Source organism: Pygocentrus nattereri, chromosome 18, assembly GCF_015220715.1.
Source record: "Pygocentrus nattereri isolate fPygNat1 chromosome 18, fPygNat1.pri, whole genome shotgun sequence".
Lineage (NCBI taxonomy): Eukaryota > Metazoa > Chordata > Actinopteri > Characiformes > Serrasalmidae > Pygocentrus > Pygocentrus nattereri.
The window spans coordinates 28862454-28878957 of record NC_051228.1 but is presented as its reverse complement, the minus strand read 5'-3'; the positions used below and the strand labels follow the sequence as shown (position 1 = coordinate 28878957).

The 16504-nt window shown below is 40.1% G+C and overlaps 1 protein-coding gene across 6 annotated transcripts in view; it reads right to left on the bottom strand.

Moving 5' to 3' along the window:
* The window catches only part of LOC108410414 (roundabout homolog 2-like), a 139407-nt gene that overhangs the window by 5407 nt on the left and 117496 nt on the right, over nt 1-16504 (bottom strand). For 2 of the 6 annotated variants that reach the window (XM_037547278.1, XM_037547279.1), the window contains 7 exons: nt 15420-15596; nt 13027-13113; nt 12841-12883; nt 9134-9261; nt 6807-7082; nt 4260-4419; nt 2094-2354 (listed from right to left, as the gene is read on the bottom strand). In XM_037547278.1, the coding sequence (XP_037403175.1) occupies nt 2094-2354; nt 4260-4419; nt 6807-7082; nt 9134-9261; nt 12841-12883; nt 13027-13113; nt 15420-15596 (1132 nt within the window). Of the gene's footprint in view, nt 1-2093; nt 2355-4259; nt 4420-6806; nt 7083-9133; nt 9262-12840; nt 12893-13026; nt 13114-15419; nt 15597-16504 lie in introns of all 6 variants that reach the window. The other 4 variants (XM_017681475.2, XM_037547281.1, XM_037547280.1 and 1 more) reach the window with 3 other exon arrangements.

Sequence of the window (16504 nt, the reverse complement as noted above, 5' to 3'; positions counted from 1 at the left end):
GAAAGTTGTGACTTCAGAAGAAGTGTTAAAAAACCTATTTATATTGTTTAGTAAGGACAGGACTCACTACAAGCTTTACAATATGATATTACTTGAGCCACATTTATTTAATTGTGCTTTTAAAAATGTGTAATGCCCTGTCATAATATATTGTGATTTATTACTTTTGACTGCAAATGGTTGGTCCAAAAGTGCACTTTCTCTTATTTGTCTAAACATTTACAACTTTAATCTTACTTCAGTTTAGATAAACAGAATTGTGAAGTAAACAAGTGCATCGATACGTCATGTGATACATAATGTATGTTAAAAAATGTAAATCTGCCAGGACATCTCTACTGCTGGTTTGAGCTAAGAAGCCAGGCAGTTGGAAATCCTGGAGAGGATTAATACTTTCTGGACCTGAACTACCCACCTCTGATGTAGTGTTACTATTAATTCACCCCTTTTGGTTACTGTAAAAATACATTTTTATTAGTCAAACCATTGTGTCATGCAATTGCTTAGACTATAACTGTAAGGAAATTTCAAACTAATAAAAAACGGAATTATTCTCAAACTGTTAATAAAGGACTAAATTGTTTCACTTCTCATTGTTGTTGGAACATAACCTTCCAGTTTTGCCGTTTTTACCAGCGTCCCTTTACATTGTATGAAAACTGCACAGCAAATGGACTGGCAGAAATTGCATAAAAACAATGAAAGAGCTAATTGTTATACATGCTTGTTTTCTAAAGTTAAATCATTTAGACTATTTTCTTCCCAATAGCTAATTGCCACTGTTACAGGTCACTCCCCTGTCATGCAACAGGACAACTAAACTAGGCAGACAAGGGCTCCCAGAGGCTTTCCTCTGACATCTTGTCTTATCAAACTAGCCGCCATGAAGCTCAGCTGAGCAGCTTGAGGTGCTTATAGAAGAACACTACACTATCTTTGTTTGTCTTCACTAAGGAATGATCCATTGCATAAGAAAGCAATGCATTCTGCCATCTTTTCCACACGATAAAAACATGGCCAATTGTGCTCTTAGGTATCTCTGGCCATGAATGACATTCGGCCATCTGGGACTTGAACTTGGCTCATAGTAGCAGAACTCAACACTAAAGCAGTATTTCTGCCAGACAAATCACCGAGGAGCCTTGAAGCATGCAAGGCTGCAGCAGCTAAAACCCACAACAGTGGTAGAAGATCTAGGAAATCTTCAGAGAGAAGATTCTCCATGCGGACACAGAATGTACAGTCTATCCTGTATCCATGTGGAAAACTGGAGCGGATGGTGCTAATTCCATTGTTGGGCTGTGTGCAAGGCTTACACAATGGGCTGGTAATTGGGTTGGTGGGGAGGGGGGAGAGAGGCAGTGGGCAGGGCTGTCAGTTACACGTCTGTAATCTTCAGCACAGCTGCCTGGGCTGTCAACCTCACTGTGTCTCAGGCGCGTAGCATCTCCACACGTAATTACCGGCTCTTTTTCCTGTTGTCAAAGACGCCAGCAACACCAACCCAGTCATTACCCCCTGAGCTCCAGTCCACCACCCCCTCCCTGTCATGACAAGATTCTCCCACCACATGCTACAACTGTAATCAATAAGGCTGTTTCTGGCACTCCAAAGGTAAGGTGAAGCCTCACGTTTCCTAATGGCTTGGAGACTAAATAACGGGTAATGAAATCCCAAATGTGTTGTATTGATATGCAAAAACATCCGTTCTCTTCAGCTGATTGGTGCCACAGTCTGTCACAACACACGTTGCAACGACCAGGTGTATTTCTGAATAGCACATAAATGTCTCATTATGTGGAAAAATACATCTCCAGTAGTAAAATTTCAGCCTTGTGATGTTGCAATATTTTTACCGTCGAAGCAATTTTTTTTTCGATTTTTCCACGAAATGAACATGTATTACAATTTCTGATGGAAACAGAAAAAAAAAATGCATGAAGGCTTGAAGACATTAATTTAGCTTTTTACTTTGAATCACATCCAAGTACTAAATGATGACTTTGAACTGTTCTCAGAAATCTTCCTTCAGAATCTATGCTATGTATTTCTTGTCCAACTGTAGGACGTTTATCTAAATGCAGCTTTCTCACCAGGTCTGCTTGGCCACCTCATACTGATAGGCACGGGTGAGCTCGTCCAAGTGGGCCTGAAGCATGGACTGCATTTCCTCGTGGTGGGAGGAGCCTAGTGATGTAGAGGAGCCCTGGCCATAGGGTAGTGCTGCTGGAGAGGAGGCCACACCACGGAGGGGTGGAGTGGGCACTCGCTCTTCTTCTTCCAACTCGTCTTCCATGCCCTGGTGTAGGTAGGTCTGCACAGGGAGGGATGGAGCCCAGCTGTCACTTTCATATCTGTGGCAGAAATTAATGAAAGTGAATTTAGAGTGGTGCCCATAGGTAAGCACAGTCCAAGATGAGATTTTTTTTCTATATCTCTTTACAACCGTCGAAATTTCAACACAATATTTTTATGTCATTTAAATTTCCAGAGAAATAACCACAAATCTCTGTGGGTCTCATTCCTGTTCCTGGCATACCAATGCTTTGCATAGTGTACAGTTAAGCAGTTGCACAGTTCAGCTATTGTTAATTGCTGATGAAACGAATCAGGTTTGCTGGGAGCAGGACAAACACCTGAATATGCAGGGTAGCAAACTTCACGAAAAAGAAAATGGAGGGACAAACAGTTTAAGAGGCTTAAACTGCAGTGCAATCTCACACTAGGCTAAAATTTCAACACACTGTCAAAGACTAGTGCATATATGTCTAAAAAGCCCAGCACCAATTTAAGCCATAACAAAGAGATTTTCTGGCTTCAGTTGTAAAAGCAGAGATATCAGCTCACTCAGCAGCTCTGAAGTAGCAGCATAATGTTCATTAAGCTAACTCCCTCTCCTTTCTTCTCTTGCTTTCCTTTGCTGTTCTAAGCATTTTGACTGAGAAGGCAGCAGTGCTGTTCAGCTGGGTGCTGTTCACCGCTTCCTCAGCACTTTATTGAAAGAGAGAGGTTCCCTAGCGTAGAATTGAAACTACCACTCTGTCTGGCTGACTTGTGCAGTTTTGTGTACAATTGGAAAGATATATATGGCCAATTAAGCCACATGTAGTTCAGTTTACTAGTACAGTACTGTGCAAAAAGTCAGAGGCCACCTTTCACTTATTTCATTTCTAGTTCTAGTTCTAGTTTCATTCTAGGATATTAGAAACAAGGTAATCCTCTTGCTCATGAAATGGGATGTTTAAGTAAAAAACATGAAAAAAAGTTTGTAAAACTGATTAGCCATCAGATTAACAGTACTTAAAGTTTAAATTTTAGAGAGATAATAAAAAAAAAATGCTCCAGATCTGAAAAACTCCATAGGTGTTTCTGTGAGATGTCTGAAATAATGCACAGCTGTCAAGAATCCACTACTGAGAAAAGGAAACTGGACAAAAAAGAAGAGTCTGCAAATCAAACAGACTGCTGAAGCCATATTACAGAAACATCTTAGTCACCATAAAAACTTCACTGAGGGCTAAATTAAGGAGAGTAGCTAAAATTGAATAACAATTCTTATGTTTATTAACCTTTCCTAACTTCAGACAAGAAAACAGTATTAAAGATGTGCCCTTACTAGCCTAAACTTTGTTAATGCTGTCCTAATTCTAAGACAAGCCCAGTGGTGTCCTAACTTCTGTTTTAACCATGTTTCTATCATTTTTTAGGCAAGTTACAAGTTTACAAGTTTACTGCACTTTAATTTTGCTTTGATCTTTTTTATATGGGTAATGGTAGCCATAGCCTATATTTTCAAAATTATTTTGACTATGTGTTTACATTTCAACTGTCACTGGATTATCAGCTGCTAGGTAACATGACAGGTAGGTGAAGATTTCCTAACTTGAGATAAGATGCTAAAAGATCTTGCAATTCCTGAAGTAAGATGATATTTGCTTCAGCTTTGGGTTGTCTCAGGATAATGAATCTCAGCAATACTGAATGTGTTTGGGATTACTTGGATCATAAAAAAAAAACAGAAAATTCAACCAATTTCTACGACCAAACTTTGGATGTGTGGAAAAATATCCCTGTAGATTTAAAGCAAGTCATCTGTGAAAAACGAAAGTTGTAATAATAATATGCTTTTTTCCTGATTTTGAAACGAAATGCCTTGGAATTAAAAGTGGTCGCTGACATGTGCACAGTACTGTATGTCTTGAAATTGTGATGATCACTAAGATTTTGCGCGGCTGTGTTTGTACGAGCACTAATCTTACCCTCCTTCAGCTTGACGCTCTGGTGCATAGTGGTCCATCTCTGTTCCCGGTAAAGGGTTCATGGGCGGGGGAGGAAGGGGCATATTGGCCCAGCAAGAGCCGTTAGGCTTTGCTGTTTTACTACCTCCTTTGGACTTCTTCTTTTTGCCATTCTTTCCTCCTAAAGGGGGCAGCAGAGAAAAGAGGAACCTTCAGTAATGAAGCAAAGAACACATTTTCACATTCAATTATTTTAGGCACATTCAATATTAGGCAAGAGGTAAAATTGGATGGTGTCTATTGCTAAGATCAGAGTGTTTCAGTACAGAGAAAGAGAGATTGTGCGTATGCGAGAGAGAGAGAAAGATAGAAACAGTGCTCAATTAATTGAGCAGGTTTAAGGTCAGAGTTTAGCTGAGAGTCTGGTCCCCATCACAGTGTTTCAGCACACAGACAGAAGAGGCCTGGTCTCCGAGCTGCCTAATGAGCAAGTCCCATTCCCCCTGTGGACGTGCAGACTGCTAGGGAAGCTGTTTTATCATCACCTGCTCTACCTCCTCTCCTCTCATTATCTCTCGCTCCCTCTGTCTCACTCAGTCTGCGCCACTGATGGGCCACAAAGACACAAAGAGCTCTCTCTTGCCACATTTTTCTCGTCCTCTGCATGCTGCGATCGGCAGCATTCACAACCTGGAGGGCCTCTTTGTTGGGCTTAAGCTCAGCATCCTATCAGCTCCTCATGACACAGACTCACTGGTGTTTAAGCCCATAGTAAAAGGCTAGAGTAAGGCGTGTATGCTGCATCCTTGCTCTGCGCCTCCGCATGGCAACAGCGCACTAATTTTATGTCCACGGGTCAAAACACAGAGGAATCCCTGCCTGCACTAATCAAATTAATCCACAGCAACGTGCTGTAATTCTCTGACATTTCTGGGCTAAAAAACTCCCAAGGCTGAGAAGCAAAAACACACATGAAAAGAAGAAGAGCGATTAAGGACGATATCCTCCGGGTCTGTTTTCAGCAAAAATGTAAATATTAAATCTATTCCCCCCTGATTCAGGCTTCTTTATATGCTTTTTACTTTTTTCCCTCTTTTCTTTTTCCCTATTGACTTTTTCTCCAGCCTTTATCTGCTCATCCTCTTCTGCCCCTCCAGTCCTCTCTCCTCTCTCTTTCCACAGCCTTCTCTCAATTACATTAGATGTTCTGAGATACTAGAAGGTTCTGCACTCCTAATTAACCGGCCAAGCAAGCAAATTTGAGGCTGTACTTGGACAACCCCAAAACAGTGCCGCTGGCCATCATCACTGACTGCTTACCAAAACAATGTGGCATAAACGCAAAGGCTACAAATGTGATATTCATAAAAACAGACATTAAAAACATAAAGAGAAACAGAAAGAGCGCAGGAGAAACTAGTGTGGATTTTTTTTAGATTTCATTCATTCTTGCAAATGAAAAAAAATCATCTTGCTAGGTTAAATACACTAAGCTAACATTAAGTAAATCACCCTTCAACATTTATTTTACAATTTTAAATCTTATCTGTTATTAAGCAAGCTAATGTCATTTAGTTCTCTCTGGCGCAGACAGATTCACCTACCCAGACCCAGAGAAAAAGAGAGAGAGAGAATGTGTTAAAACTCATCAGCAAAAGTTGCATACAATTGTCATGCTGTATTTATGCATCCAAACTCAGGCCTTTGTAGAGGATAGTGGAGCAGAAAGTAACATGAGGTAACTCCTGAGGTAACATTCTATGTAGTTAACAAAAGTAGGATGAAGTAGGATAATCTTTTTGACTTTCCTAGTGAGAGAATCTGCCAAATCTGATAGCAATTCAACAGATATTTCTCTGGATTCACCCTGAAAACTGCTTTTAAACCAGAAAAGTATGTGTTAAAAAATTAAAGTAAAATAAAAAATTTTTTAAAAGTCATGTGAAAGAAAAGATGTGAATAAAATATTTTAATTTCATCAACCTGTTATTTGCTGTTGTACTTTGCAGTGAAAAAATGAATGTCACATTCAATGCAGCCTCTTTTCAATGATCATACTTATTTTGATTAATTAATTCTATGTATTTAGAATTATTTATGTATTTGGAAGACTTGACTTGTTCAAACAACAGAACTGTATTAAATTGATTGTGTTTTGCATTGATTTGTCAGACTTTTTAGTGACTGTCACAAAGAGCCCCTCTGTATGTTATAATCCCACCCCTTTAACAATTAGCTGCTTGGGAACATTTACACTTTCATTTATAGCAAAGATGTGTAGGTTCTTGCTCAAATAATCTAAGTCTCCCTTCAATATCTACATTTTGTATGCACAGACTTGAATGCTGTTTTTTCTTTGAGAAAAAGTGTTTTTTCTTTTCTCTTCAGTATTATTATCACTACATTATATTAAGCATTATCATTCCTTATAATATTTAGAATTTTTTCCTTTGCTTTGTCAACAGCTGTTAATAATGATCTGTGCCAGTAAAACACTATTTGAATGTGATGGAGAGAGACAGTGAAAAGTGAAAGTGTTCCTTCCCCTCCTCTGAACATTGACTATACCATTGGCGCAGGATCTGCTGTCAGTAAGTGAGTAGCCCAGGCTGGCCATCTCCTGCTGGGCACGCAGTGAGGCTTTCCATCGCGGGTCAGGCCGATCCACGGCCAGCTCGTGGAAGCTGTTGGACTGCAGGATCTGAGTGGTGGCGTAAGGGGTGGCCTGGTTGCCTCGGGCTGGGCTGCTGTAGCCCGTCTTGCCTGTGAAGTCGATGCTGCTGTAGATGGCACCGTCTGACAGCATGGTGCCCGTCTTCTCCCCGGCTCCAGCTGGCAGAACGTCTGAGACAGACAGAGACAGCAAGATATGGCATTAGAGATGGAGAGATAAAGGAAAAGAGACACACAGAGGAAGAGTAGCAGCTCTTAAGGTCAGTGTGAAGCTTATTAGCACACCCCACTGCTTCTGCTCCATGCACCCCACTCAGGCCCATCCCAACTCAAATGAGGTGAGATAAATAAAAGTGATTAGCCAGCAGATTAATTATCAGATGACACAAGATGCTCGGAGGGGGGTGCACTCGGCGGCCGAGGGAAGATGGACACTCACACGGAGCTGACCTTCAGCTCAGACCAGCACAACCTGCAGAGCACTGATGAGCTCACTGAGATCTAAATATGCTCTTACACACAGGCACACACATGTACATTCAAATTTGCCTAAACAAGTACTGTTAAAGCAATAATTTAATAATTAAGAAGAAAGTCAAAAATTAAACAAAGAAGCTGCTGCTGTTCTCATAATAATGTACTGGTTGCCCCAGATTCCAGAACTCAACATCATTTAATGTGTTAGAATCACTTGGACAACCAACTTCTAAGACTGAACTCCGGAGGTGTGGAACAATATCCCTGCAGATTTCTTTAAATTAAATTAAAAGCAAGTCACCTGAAAAGAATTACAGCTCTAAAAAAGGCAAAGAGTGAACACACTATATACTTAAAATATATTATACTTTATTGTTGATGCTTCTCTGTACGTCACTGTTACTTATGTTTTCAGTGTGTTTCCTTACACTTCCTCAGATGTATAAGTATTTCCTACGCGAGCCTCAGATGTTTTTGCGGACCAACCCTCAAACAACTTCATTAGAATAGAGAAATCCAAATGTCTGTAAGCTGGAGTTTGAATACTGTGATCTGCTCTGACATGGATGTGGTAGGAGTGATGCCAGTAAGACAGTGTGATCCAACATTGATGTATCGAGCCAGCTATTGTTTCCGTTTATACAACCCCAGTTCCAGTGGGTTGGGACGTCGTGTAAAACATAAATAAAAACAAAATAAAATGAATTGCAAATCCTTTTCAACCTATATTCAACTGAATACACTACAAAGACAAGATATTTAATGTTCAAATGGATAAACTTTATTGTTTTTTGCAAATATTCACTCATTTTGAATTTGATGCCTACAACACTTTCCAAAGAAGTTGGGACAGGGACATGTTTACCACTGTGTTACATCACCTTTCCTTTTAACAACACTCAATAAGCGTTTGGGAACTGAGGACACTAATTGTTGGAGCTTTGTTGGTGGAATTCTTTCCCATTCTTTCTTGATGTACAACTTCAGTTACTCAACAGTCCGGGGCTGTCGTATTTTGCGCTTCATAATGTGCCACACATTTTCAATAACAGAACCAGAAAGCCTAGTACTCGTCACCAGACAGCTAAAAAAAATTAGTTTTCTTTCTTAAATTATGAACGTTACAAAAACTGTGGCTGTGCTTTTCCAGATGGTAAAAACAGATGACCCAAAACGTTCTCCCACTACCCCATGACAGATTTGTGAAATGTTCCACTGTTTGGCAAGTGTTAATCATGTCCCGACAATAAAGGATAGTTTAAAACTTCAATTAACGACCCAGGAGCAAAAATCTAACTTGTAAGACGTAACAATGTGACATTTATCGTGATATATATATATATATATTGATATCAACTGATATGACAATATTTATCATGATGCAATTTTTGACCATATCGCCCAGTCCTAACTGGAGCAACAACAAAAAAATAACAAAAAACAGATATTTAATCATTTCAGTTAAGCATTAATGACCATTTTGAGGTATGAACGATGACTGAATGGAAAGATAATGGTCTGGAGAGTGTGTGATCACCTGTCATTTCCAGTACTGAGGGATTCTCAGGTTGCTGAAATATTCATAACGTTCATACATGAATTCAGAATGTATCACAGGGCGCACTCGGGGGCCTGACCCTGTGACCTGCTCATTCCCTCGGGGGCTTTGAAGTGGCACTTGGCTCTTTCAGGCCGTTCCCTTTGTTCTTTTTTTCAAACTATTTTTTATGCTCCTGAGATCTTACCCCCACGCCCGAAGTTGCTATGGTCTTTTGGAGCACCCAAACCACCGTTGGCAGGCAGGCTGGTGGAGGGCCAGGAGTCGGCTAGCCAGGGGAAGCCAGGATCACCAGCTTTCAGCAAGCCAGGACGACTGTGAGAGGGAGATAAAGAGGACAACAGAGAAAGAGAAAGACAGGACATGCATATGTAAGGGTATGATCTACATGCTACCAAAAGGGTGAATTAGAGACAAAGAATAACGTTTTTTTTCATTCTGTTTTTCATTTTCCGCATTTGTTCATTGTCTCTATCAGCACCAGATTGCTGCGAGAGCTCTTTCCCCATGCACACTGCCCCGAGCAGTGGAAATAATAAACAAGCAAACAAAAAGACATAAAACAGTGACAAGTCTATAAATCTAACCCCCAACCCCCCTTCCGCCTTGGAGAAAGTGAAGCCAATAGCGACTACATGGCAGAATGTTAAAGCCCCCTACAGCACCTTCATTTTGGAATAGAGGGGTATCCTGTCAGTCTCCTTGGTAAGGGTGGTGGTGAAGGAGTCTCCATGGTAACAAGTGGGGTAAAGCTCATTGGCTGGCCATCTCAGATGGAGAAGAAAATGATGAGGAATTTTCAAGCATACATGCTAATAAAAAACCAAAACGCCGTATAGGAGAAGCTTTGTTTGCTTAGTTTGTTGAATATGGAGGCATGTTTTGTTGTTGTTGTTTTTCCATGTACTGAGCGGCAAAACCAAAGTCAGGCAGGAAGGTCGTCCACGTGATTTGGTTTGCCTTTTGTCTAATGAATGCAGCAGCCCACGAAAGCGCTTCCCCCTAAGAGCCAGGGCAGTCGGAACGCAGAGGGAATTCAACACATCTGAGCTCAATGGCTCAAAGGAGGAGGAACCATTATGTGAGCTTTTTCCACCCAGGCTAACACATACTCACATGCATCAACATCCACATTAGCTTGCACATTCCAGCACACACACGCACACACACTCCTGTACTCAGTGACACACACATAAAAGCAAAGAGTTCGAGTTTATATTTAGAAGCCACATTTTTTGCTACATTTGTTTGGCCTCTTGGCTAGCTTTGCCTGCTCAGGTGTAACAACAGAGCCGATGAAGAGAACACAGGGAATGTAAGGAACAAAGCAAGAAAGACTGCACTGTTTACTGTGCCTCACCACTACAGGGACCTTTCTCATACCCTTCACTCTCTCACTGGGTCACCAACTAGTGACATTCAAAGGGGCTTGTGCTCTTTAGGCTCACAAGACAGCAATGTACATGAGTGGGTAAGGCTATCCATGTGTATGTGTATAACTGAGAAAGAGTGAGTGCCTGTGAGGGACTCTTTCTCTTCAGTGATTATCTTTTCACATCTTAGTACATGTGGGTAGTTTGGTCTTGAGCTGCTCTCGACAGAGAGAATCCATCACTGGCTCTGGGGAGGCACCACCCGCAGCCGGTCCAGGACGATGAATGGGCGAATAAAAAAAGCTGTCCTGACGCATTAATTGTTTCTGTTAATTCCAGCCGGAGGAGATTTATTAGCCAATCAATCGATACATCAGTGCAAGCACTGCTCTTGCACGCGACTGCAAGTGTTGGAGCATTCATCAGGCACCTGCCCGCCACGCCATTAACATCAGCTCTGGCCCCATCGCTGTTTAAACAGGTCAGGTCTCAAGCAGAAGCTTTGTGTGGTATATCTCTGCCCTTACTGCAATTAGATCCAAATTTATGATTCTTTACAAAATTATTTGGTGCATTATGATATGTCAAAATTGACTATTGTTCTTGTGTGTTATTTTGGTACTATTCTTTATATTTTTAAAAATATTTGTACTGAACCTTTTGTGAAAATGTTTTTGTTGGAAAATAGCATGAGAATTTCATTATTTCATTTAGATAAAAATTTTGCATAATTAAAAAAAAAATGATTATGAATACTATTATTATTGGCCCATCTGTGCCTCCACCAACAAATGATGCACAAGATAGAGTCCTTGTGTAGCAACTGTTGTGAAGGTTGACAAGCTTTACAAGATGATGGCAAAATTTACATTAAAAACAAGAGAAATTGTACACACTCAAGGCCTGAATCGGCTGCATTCCTCCCATGGTTTATGTATGCATGAGCTTACAAGCACAGTTTATGGGTCATGTGCATGATAAAAAGTAAAACGCTCTTCTCTTCTTCAAGCATATGCAATAGAGAGAGGACCATGCAAAACACAGGAGCACTACACATAAAGTGGGTGGTGGCCAATTACATATGACTTGACTTACTAAATTTTTAAGCATCTCGTGGTTGCAGATTTTTTTTCTTTATCCTTTAAAACATTTTTACATTTGTGCTGTTTAAAAACGTCCTTTAAAAACAGCATACAGATGGTAAAAAAAAAAAACAACAGGGAAAAGCCTGTCTGACCTCACAACACTAGCAACGAGAATGCATTTCTGGGAGGAGCATGGATAGGTCAATTGAGCCTCCCAATGTACTGAAAGAAAGTTTACCATTAGGATAACATTGTTGAAACTCTTGTGACCAGATGCATGTATGTGAGGAGACTCATTACAAAATATGCCGTAGCAGGGCTGCAATATGTGTGCGTAGTATGTGTTTCACAAAAAAAATTTTTTTTCTTTTCTATCTATAAACCATCTGAGCAAACCAAGATATCAACATAGGTAAATGATAAGTATAATTTAACAGTCTTTATACATAATAACATACATACATAGAGAACCATATACACATACACACACAAACACATATAGGAGGAAAAACCAGTTAATCATCTGTAAGTACAGTAAATCAAAAATCTATTCATTTTCTTAGTTTCTACAACATACAAGCATTGGAGAAGTGATTTAAATTCCAATAAGAAGAAAGAGAGGGAAGGATGAGAATTTGAAAAATTATGTTTATGCATATAAAGAATTCAGCATGTAGAGTAAACAACATACTCTAGAGGCTTATTAGTAGTGTTACTGTGGTAACAAATAATTTCTTTGAGATTAAAAGAGTAAATCATTTCTACAGGGTTAAAAATGTATGCACGAGTTGGACCAAAAACTTAGTTAGTTATCTCAGACTGAAAGAATACATGAATAAAAGTTTCATCAGCAGATCCAAGAAGTAAGAGCTATTAATGTCTACAAACTGCAGGACAACATTCACATATATCACATATATCTTCGGTAAAGTTTTAAAATGGATTCCTTGGTGTTACTGAACATACAATATTTAAGAGGCAAAAATCATCAGGGAAAGCTTGTCCAACCTCACAACATCAGCAACGAGAATGCATTTCTGTGCGGAGCATTTACAGACTGATTGACTCTAACATTACAAATTTATGCAGCTGAATTGCAGCCTCAAATTAATCATGACTCATTGATGCATTTTTAACCCCTAGTCTTAATGTTCTTCAGTGCAGCAGCCAGCCAGCATGCAACTCCAGAAGAGATCCGATTTGCCAAACTGAGTCATCTGCTGCTCGTCCCTGCCCAAGGCTAAGCATTCAGCATGCAACATTCAGGGAGAATAAAGCCCAGCAGAATGGCTGTGTCTTAGGCACAGAGCAGGACTGATCGATAACTACAGGACAGGCTGTAGTGAAAGCAGCCTGTGTTGATTTCTCAAGTGTGTTTATTCGGTCAGAGGTAAATGTCACCATGTAGAGAGCTGAGAGAGTGATGCAGCGCTCACCTTCCACTTCCCATCAGGCCCCTGTCTCCACGCTGGAACGTCACTGTGGGGCCAGCAGCCAAAAAGACACGCCAAGAGGAAGGGGAGGAGGAGGTTAAGAAAAAAAAAAAACAACATCTCAAATCACTGCTTTCCTATATTCCATTAATGCATAAATTACTGTCTGTTACATACTGGATGGCTTACTGCCTATAGTGGGATCGAGCCCGTTGGAAGTTAGATAGAGACGGGACAAATGGTCAGTACCTGCACGGGTGAAGGTGAACGACTGGACTGTGAAACAAAAACACAGAACAAAGACGGCATTAGAATTAGTTTGAAATATACAGTAGCAAATGAAGGAGGGATGAGATGCGCTGCATTCCATACACATAGTGTCTAATGACAGAACCAACAATAACTGTTTACATACACACTAACGGTTTGATACAGTCTAACACAATTGCTACCAGAATTAAGATATGATCAAGTAAACAGCAGGATTCGAAAGTCATCTGAACAAGGTCTTACTCGACTTAAGGGAAGCACAATTAACATGTGATCCAGGTCAATTTCAGATATTATTTGAGATACAGTAGTGTGTGAGAGTCTTAGTCACCTAAACACATTATTTCACACCACTTATCTGGGTATGTGTTTTGCTTGTAAAATATATCGTTGGAACAGATTTCTAGCTAGTTTAACGATTTCTCCTGGACTGCCCAAGCCATCACACTGACTTGTTAAATTCCACCAACAGTGCACTTGATTAAAAATAGTTGCATAAACTTAGATTTTCTGTCTCATTATGATAGATAACATTTTATATGGATATATCACCATGGCGACTTCCTGCACGCCTAACCTGCTGCCAGGCGTGGAGTTTTGAACCATGAACAGCTCTTAAACCAACCCAGCCAATCAAAGATATTATAAATATACTTTCTACACATTGACCCAGTATGATGTATTATCCTTCTTTTTACAATAAGCTGCTTGACTCTTCATCATGTTTTAGGCTACTGACTGTTCATCATGAAAGCATGCTTTCATGTGCACGGACATGAGTATTAATCATAGCTTGAGTATCTAAACCCGAGGTTACAGAGAAAGCTGTTAATCACAGTTGGGAAACGAGTTAACTGCGGCGGCATTTCGTACGTTTTGTAAAGCTGAAACATAATCAGGGACCCCAGGTTAGTGCTTTATAAGGTGGAGCCCTGTAATAGCACCTGTATGATGCACACTTATTGACATGAAAACAAGCATGTTGTAAAAGCTCTAATCACTAGAGTATATTTTTTGTGTAAAGCAATAACAGGAAAAGCTTCAAGCACAGTATTTTCACGATTGGCATTATTACCGTAAAACATCAAGTTCACAGCTCCACAAAGCCTGGCTCTACATTTGTTAAAAAGAAAGGAAACTCATACTTAGGTAAACTAGGGTACATCACAAATGGGGGTGTTATATGTTGCAGTTAAGTCAGTCTCTACCAGCGTGCATGTAAACAAGAGAAAGTTAATTTCTGAATGTATATTTTTATAATACATCTCATATATAATACCTAAGAACCCAGGCTATTGTACGCATGTAAACTACTTAATGATATTCATGTATTTCACACGTGAGTGGCAGCACTCAGAGGTGGGCAAAGTAGCTGGCGGATGGAGTGAGCAAGACACAGACTGACTAGCTGTACTAGTGGTGGAAAAGAGACTGAACTGTGCTCTGCAAATGAATTTCTCACTGCACGAGAGCAGGATCACAGCCCAGGTGATGGATAAAGCAAATGGCTATTGAATTAGGCAATCACTGCAGTCTCCACCTAAGTCATCGGACCGTGATGATAGCAATACATATTATAATGAGAGTAATCCACAGCTACACGCAATAATTACCCCCTGGAGGGGAGTACCAAATTACATTTTGGAGGCTGGAGACTGTATTTAGAGCTAATGTAGGAACAATATGGGTCAGAGTCCTCTAATAGACGTGGCGCGCCAGCATTTCGTTTCAAAATTAGTGTTTAAGTGCGAGCGTGCAGGTTTTGATAGGATTGTGTTCAAGCCCGATGCACATAGGTGCGCAATGCATTATGTTAGGGGGCAAGAGCTCTTTGCCTTTGTTCTGCCTTGGCTGTGGGTAAAACAGAGTGCCCTCTGGGCTTTGACTAATACATGTAAAACACACCAATACAAACGTTTAAAAAAACAAGTTTTAGCTTTAAGGTCCTTTATGATACTGTATTGCAAACAACTTCTGTTCTATGCAAAAGAGGAAGATTACATGGAGCTGTGACCCTCGTTGCTGGGGGAGTCACAATGTCTGGACAAATAAACATTACAGCTTAGCTCTAGTGTATAATCATGACGCAATCCAGCTTACATATGCATTTTTTCTTCTATAAGCCTCACAGTAAGGGTATTGCGATTTGCAGGCTAAAAACAGCCTTTTTAGCATTTTGAACTATGGATTAATTATATGTCAACACAAACTGTTTATTTTTTTGCTAGTGTCACCATACCAGCAACTCGTCTCTGGAGATTTAATTCACTGAGGCAAAGAGAACGCAGCACGATTGGACACACAAGCCTCACCTGCATAATTGCTGAGACCTTTCCTCTTCTTTCTCCTCCAGTACAGCCAGGCACTAAAGCCCATGAGCACTATCCAGCAGGCTCCACCCAGGCCAGCGATAAAGGCTGGCTGCTTCACCACATCAGTGATGCTGCTGTTGCCCTCATCTCCCGTCATCACATCCCGTAATTCAGCACCTGATCACCACCACACACACATTAGTTCTTAGCAGGCTTTGAAAAGTCAATGCACAAAGGTGAGCAGAAGAAAACAATTAAAATGATTCCAGCATGTCTATCATGGAATATCTGTCCATTCCTAAAGGTTAGCACATCAGAGAAAGAAATACAACCCCAATTCCAGTGAAGTTGGGACGTTGTGCAAAACATGAATAAAAACAGAATACAATTATTTTCAAATCCCTTTCAACCTATATTCAATTGAATACACTACAAAGACAAGATATTTAATGTTCAAATGGATAAACTTTATTGTTTTTTGCAAATATTCACTCATTTTGAATTTGGTGCCTGCAACACGTTCCAAAGAAGTTGGGACAGGGGCAACAAAATGTTGTTGATGTTGTTTGGGTCGTGTTCAGACAGAATTTTATCAGGCTTGGTTGGTTGGACGACATGCACCTTTAATGTGCAGAAGTGCCAACTGACATGCTACAAGCACTTTGAGTTCATACTATTTTTATAAAAATGTAATGAAATAAAACTTTGAACATCATTTACTGAATGTCTCACACTTAGAATCAGCTTAATAATTCTTCCTAAACTTCTCTAGCTGAAATATAAGGTGACCAGTTACAATATAACTAGGTAAGTAATGCTAGCTGAGGTAAAATTAAGGACTTAAATTTTAACACCCATTTAGTGTGGTACAATCGTTTCCATACACATTCAAACGGCTAAAATAATTAGTTTAGTAAGAGAGGCGGGACAATGCTAAAAGTTGTGGGTGGTGTACAGCATATCAATTTTGAGTTGTTCCGCTGAAGAGATTGGCGATTACCTTCATTTAACACTCTGAATTCAGTTCAAGAAGCCTTTCCTAATTAGCTGATGGGCTGAAACAGGTGTGTTTTTCGGAGGCAGTG